This window comes from Nannospalax galili, unplaced genomic scaffold (assembly GCF_000622305.1).
Source record: "Nannospalax galili isolate Female #2095 unplaced genomic scaffold, S.galili_v1.0 scaffold278, whole genome shotgun sequence".
NCBI classification, from domain to species: Eukaryota; Metazoa; Chordata; class Mammalia; order Rodentia; family Spalacidae; genus Nannospalax; species Nannospalax galili.
In genome coordinates this window covers 15,027,643-15,034,295 of record NW_008347536.1, presented here as the reverse complement: position 1 = coordinate 15,034,295, position 6,653 = coordinate 15,027,643, and the positions used below count along the sequence as shown (strand labels likewise).

General features: G+C 38.4%; 1 protein-coding gene across 1 annotated transcript in view; it reads left to right on the top strand.

Annotated features, from left to right (window-relative positions):
- Nucleotides 1–6,653, top strand: part of Rnf169 (ring finger protein 169) — a 77,634-nt gene that overhangs the window by 43,799 nt on the left and 27,182 nt on the right. The window contains 1 exon segment of the mRNA XM_029568856.1: nt 3,137–3,255. Coding sequence (XP_029424716.1) covers nt 3,137–3,255 — 119 coding nt within the window.

Below are 6,653 nucleotides of genomic sequence, written 5' to 3'. Positions count from 1 at the left end.
ATCACAGCACCTTCCTTTTATTTTATTTTTATTTTTATTTATTTATTTATTTATTTATTTATTTATTTATTTATTTATTTATTATTTTTGGTCTTTTTGAGGCAGGGTCTCCCTGTAGCCCCAGCTGTCCTGGAACTCACTTATGTAGACCAGGCTGGCCTTGAACTCACAGAGATCCCCCTGCCTCTGCCTCCCGAGTGCCTGGAATTAAAGGTGTGCACCACCACACCCGGCTTCTTTTTATCTTTTTGAGGATTAAATGGCTTTAATTTTGCTTGAAGAGATTTTAGGTTGGCATAATCTCAACTACTTGAGAAATGTAGGAGGAGTGCAGGTTCAAGGCCTGCTTGGGCCTCAGAGGGAGTTCATTGCTAGCTGGGGCAACTTGGTGAAACTTTCAAAATAAAAATTACCAAAGTTCTTGGGTTATAACTGAATTGTAATGCACTTGACTAACATGGACAAGGCCCTGGATTCAGTCTCTAGTATTGGAGAAAAGAAAGTTTGGTCTTTTGCAAATGATTTCAATAGTTTAGCCAGGATGCATTAAAATTGGGACATAAGAGAATCTGAAGTCGTCTTGGTGGAACGCTAACAAGAGCACCTGTTTGGTTTTTTGTTTTTTTCTTTTTCCTCTTTTTGAGACAGGGTATCCCTGTAGCCCCAGCTGTCCTGGAACTCACTATGTAGACCAGGCTGGCCTTGAACTCAACAGAGCTCCACCTTCCTCTGCCTCCCAAGTGCTGGGATTAAAGGCGTGCACTACCACACCTGGCAAGAGCACTCTTTTTAAAGGTGGTTGTAATGTTGTGGTTAACCTATTCATTTTACTTTCCTATCCACAAACCTCAGTTATTCTGCATTCCCCTTAGAATCAAATGAGAACTCCTCACCTAGCATTCAGGGCCTTCTGTAAGCATGATTCTAACTAATCTTTTCATACTTGCTTATATTCCAAAACCTAGAGAGTGGAACTGTTTGCTCTCCCCTAAATGCATATCCTGTGCTTGCCTTGGCTCCAGTGCATTTTCAACAACTCACTATTGAAAGATGGTTATTTGTCTCTGTCTGGTTTAAAGCTGCCTTCTTCAAACTGATAGATTCCTTACTTCATTCATTCTCTTTTCCCATCCCACCCTTAGTACTTGAAACTTTTATATAATTTATTTCATTCCCCTTTCCATTATAGGCTTTTATATTTGTTTCTCTATGAGACTGTAAGATTGTTGAAATGTGTCTGAGCCATTTAAAAACCTCCCATAATGCCTTGCAAAAGTTTTTGATGTATGTTCATGTATTAAATTTGGAAGGAAGAGTTTATTCTAGAAACAGATTATCCTCTGTTATTTTTTATAATAGAAATAAAATTTACACAATTTATACTATGCAATTAATTTAATAATATTGTGAATTGTTGGAAAATAGTACAGTATAGCTTTTAAGGATTATAAATCAAAAGCAAAAAATTTCTCGCCCTACAATCTAGAAGTAGCCCATACAAACAATTTGGTAATTTATCCTAATCGGACCTATTTTCTAAGTGCATTATATATGTGTACTGTATTTTGTTATTATTCCAAAAAGTGTTGCCTAGTGTACATACTGCAATGTACCCTGTTTTTAGTTAACTATAACGTGTGCCTTTCCCTGTAAAGAATCCACATCATTATTCAGTTGTCTCCTAGTACTCTTTTTTTAAGAAATTATTTATTTTATGTGTATGGGTGTTTTGCCTGCATGTATGTAAGCGTACACATGCATTCAGTGCCTACAGAGATCAGAAGGCCCAGATTCTCAGGAATTGGAGTTACGGTTGTTAGCTGTCATATAGATGCTGGGAACCGAACCTGGGTCTTTGCAAGAGTAGCCAGTGCTCTTAACTGCTGAGCCATCCCTCCAGCCCCCATCTCCTAGTATTCTTGACTGTAAAATTTATTTAAATAATTTAATGTCCTGTGAATATCTTGCTATCTTAAATGGCATTGTGTTAAATTACTAAAAATGGAAGACCAGCTTGAAGGAGGTGTCCTTTTAAACCATTTCCCGCCCCCCATATTTATTATTCGGTTGTCCTCTAGAAAGCTTGTGTATAAATTAGGTCCCTTCCAGTGGTATACGAAAGTACTAACCCCATTTCTTCATGTTGCCAACTTTGGGTATTATCATTCTCTGTTTTTTTTTAGTACAGCATTTTTTTTTCAGATGTTACTGCAAGACTTTCATTTCCTCATGCTCTGTACCATTTTAGGAAGCCATAGTGCAGAGCTGGAAAGAACTCAGTGGTTAAAAGCACTGGCTGCTCTTCCAAAGGATCTGGGTTCAGTTCCCAGCACCCACACTGTGCTAACAACTGTCCCTAACTCCAGTTCCAGGGGATCTGGTGCCCTCTTCTGGTCTCCACAGGCATTATGTGATATAGGTACACTTACATACATACAGGCAAAACACTCATGCACATAAATTAAAAAATAAATAAAAACTCATAGTGCTATAGGCTTATTTATAGTGAAGGTGAAAGAGGAGAGGTAAATATTTTCTTATCTAATGGTTCTAGGTTTGTGGTTGTGGAAATGTGGAGGGGTGGGATAGCTTTTATCTAAGATATTTATTTAGAGTAGTGCATTTTAGTTTTCAACAGTTGAAATGAATCTGAATATTATAAAGCTAAAGGTTTTTTCTTGATAGTTTTTAAGTTAATAAAAGTAATGCAGAATTATGTAGTGCTTATATTGGCCTTCAGAGTCTTTATAATGGTACAGTCTTTACTTATAGAAGAAGAAACTGGGGCTCAGAAAGATAAAACAGCCAGTCTACAATAATGGTGGTGCTTGGTACCAAAAGGTTATGAAGAGAGACCAAAATACATAGAAATTGCCACTAATTATCTTCTGTTGAATTAAGGCCTTTTCTTTTTCCCAAAGTTGGAAGACAGTATCATACACAATTTGATAATGGGTTAGTTTGATTTGGGATATTTTCAGTTTGAGTTATGTTTGCAGTTGGTATCTTCAGAAGGCAATTGGAAGCAAATTGGAACCCAGAGGAAGGTGACTTAGAGAAACTGACCTTTGGAACTGTAGCTGGGACAGTTCTGTGAGAACCGATGGACAGTCTTGTCTTCTTGTCTCCTCACCAGTGTCCTGCACATCTCTCGGATTCAGAGAATGAAGAACCCTCTCAGGCCCAGATGACACAGACACATCGCTCAGCGTTTGTTTCCAAGAACAACTCCTACTCTTTAGCTTTCCTGGCAGGGTAAGAGACTGATACTTAATCTAGCCAGAGTTCTTCCATTTTGGGGGTGGCAAAAGGACTTTGGGTGGGTAGAAGGCATGAAGAAGCAGGGGTTGAGTTTTCATATGTGAGTTACAGAGAAGAGACTCACCTGAAATGACCTGTGAGCATGCTTGTGTGTGTGTGTGCGCTTGCGCGCGCCCGCGCTGAAGGTTAATCTTAGGTGGTGTTCCTTAGGAGCCATCTACCTTGTTTTTTGAAACAGAGCCTCCCTTTGGGCTGCCAAGTAGGCTAGGTGCTGTTCAGTGAACCTCGGGATCTACCAGTCTCCACCTTCCCAGCTCCGGGATTATAAGTGGGTTCTGGGAATCAAACTCGGGCCCTCGAGATTGCATATTTTCCTGGTTGAGCTACCTCCCCAGCCCCTCTCCTGAATTCTTAAAGTCATATTTGCTCGTTTCTGGCACCCTCTGGGTAAGATTATGCTGATTCTCAGCTATAGAGTACAAACCTTTCTCCTATAGGGAAAGAAGTCATTTTCAGTCTGCCAGTATCCATAGACTTTCCCTGTGGACTTTACAACTCTTCAAGAGTGAAGTTAGGGTTTAGTTTCTTTTCCTTGCTTAGCTCTAACTAGATCTTCTTGGCTTTCAGGGAGTGTTTTAGATCCTGGTCAAGGAATTTCTTCATCCTTTAGACTTTCCAGGTCCTGGGGAAGAAAGAGGGACTGGGTGGTTATTGGATTCTGGAGGGATAATGAAGGGCTAGATGGAGAAAAGGAAGAAAGGAAAGAATGGAGGGAGGGAGGGAATCATTAATTTATTCAGTAGACATTTTGGAAACGGGTCCTACATGCTGTGCTCCATTTTAATACAGAGATATAAAAGCAGTCTTGACCCCAGTGTGTTGTCGTTTTGTCTTAAATTTGGCTTTGTCCATCTTTATCTCTAGGGTTCAGTTTCTCTTTCTTGCCAACACGATGTAGTAGCTGCCTTTCTTGCTGCCTCTGTGCACACACACGGACCCTTTCTATCCTAAAGATTTTAGTGGTAGTTGTTTATAAATAAGACAAGAAGCTACTAAAGTTTAAGAATTTTGCCAATGCATTCTACTGCGATCCCTGATAAAATGTTTATTTCTGAATCTTTTTTGTTACATTCTTTTGGAGTAATGTGATTGCCTTGTTGATGATGTCTAAGAGTAAAACTCACCAACTCTCCCTTTCCTGTGGGTGCTTACCCTTTCCTAAGCAATAGCAACTTTTTTTCCAAGAAGGCCTCTCCTAGAATGTTTACTCTCTTGTTGGACATTTATTGACTGGCCATTTATTCTAGACAGTTGGGCTTAGATGATATAATCAGGATCTAGGTTATGTAAACAAGTGACTTCTCCATTTGTGCTGAATATGGGACTCATATGTGAGAGCTTGAAGTATAGATGCCCTTCAAACTGCAAGTTTTCTTACCTAAGAATTGTCACTGCCACACTGTGTTTATAGAGTTTCCCTCATTCATAGCAGGTATATTTTAATAATTATAAAAGGAATCCACTGAAAAAAGAATGAAAACTAAGTCTTTTTTCTAAGAAAGTCAAAAGTGGCAATAAATGCTCACTGAAACTAATGTACATTGCTTTGATATGTGTGATTAATATCTCATAATGTAATTAGCTTAGAAAAATTAATTTATGGTATGATGCTTGAAGGGACATTGCCCCAGTTAGTTGGAGTACATATTGATGGGTGAATTAAGTACCATCAGTTCTGGTCCCTAATTTTGTTCTGGTATAATTCTTTTTTTCTTAAATTATTTATGTAATAACCACATGATTAGAAGAAGCATTTCAAATGGCATTGACATAGTCAATAACAATTTACATCTCTTTCAAAATTGGCTGGAAATTTTTAGGTTTACAATTGAATTAATACAGTTATACATTATTGAACTCACTATAAACCCTATAAGACATAAATTTGAGTGAAGTTTTAACCTTTAAAAAAAATCTCCATTTCATTTTAAAATATACCAGTTTAAAACATGACTCTAAATGTCAAAGCTATAGAAAAAATGTATAGAGGAGTGACGAGCCCCCACAGTCCTCCTGCCCTGTTTCCAACCCTCCTCCCTTACACCCTGTTCCCAGTCCCCACCCAGCCTTGCCAATTTCATTAGTTTCTCATTTAGCCTTCTTAGATTTTCTTTTCTGTTCTTTTTTTAAATATTATTTTTTAGAAGAAGCATATCATTACAGCTTTAATGTACTCAATAACAGTTTCCAGAGCAAAGATACATCTCTTTCAAAAGTGGCTATAAAATTTTTAGGTTCGCTATTGAATTAATACAGTTATACAATATTGAATTCAGTATGAGCCCCTGTAAGACATAAAATTGAATGAGTTTTTAACCTTTAAAATAGATCTCCACTTCATTTTAAAATATGCTGTTTCTTAAAGAAAGACTCATTGTTTTTGCTAATAACACTGAGATGTTGGCGCATGAGTCTCTAATCTGTATGTATCTGATTATAACTAGTCATAGTCAGTTGCACTTGGATCCTTGGTACCTTTGTATGTCTATAAAGTCATTGGGTAGATTTCAGTGGTAATATTTATCACCTCTACTAATTAACATGATATAAATTTTTATGCTTCTTCCTCAAATATAATTCATTTTTTTAAGATTGTTAATTTTTTTTTGTGTGTGTATATCACACAGAACATCCCAAACCATGTTATTCATCTATACACCCACTTTCCAGATAGGACCCTCCCATAGCCTCCCTCCCCCCACTAGAGCCCTTATACTTTGTCATCCCTGCTGCTGTCCACTGTGTTGTCGGCACCCTAGGCATTCCCCACTACTTGTCCATTCGGTGAATGTAGTCACCCTATCTAGAGTGTGTGTATATCACACAGAACATCCCAAACCATGTTATTCATCTATACACCCACTTTCCAGATAGGACCCTCCCATAGCCTCCCTCCCCCCACTAGAGCCCTTATACTTTGTCATCCCTGCTGCTGTCCACTGTGTTGTCGGCACCCTAGGCATTCCCCACTACTTGTCCATTCGGTGAATGTAGTCACCCTATCTAGAGGTCTGTTTTAGGAAGGTCAGCTGTTCCTCATCTAGCAGCAATCAGTTGTCAATATTGCTTTAGATAAGATTGGGGTCTGCTGTTCAATTTCCCAGCTCTATGCTGGGTTACTATCTGGGAGTCTCTTTGGCCACCTTGGCCAACAACTCAAAAGAAGGTATCGCCTGTCTGGCATTGTTGCTTGTTATGTAGCCATTAGCTATGCATATGGACTCTTAAGAAATTATATTGGTCCCTTTAATCTTTGCTTATACTTTCCTTTTGGATGTTTAAGGTCACACAGTTGGCCCAGATAAAACAATTTATTTTTACTCTTAAGGTCG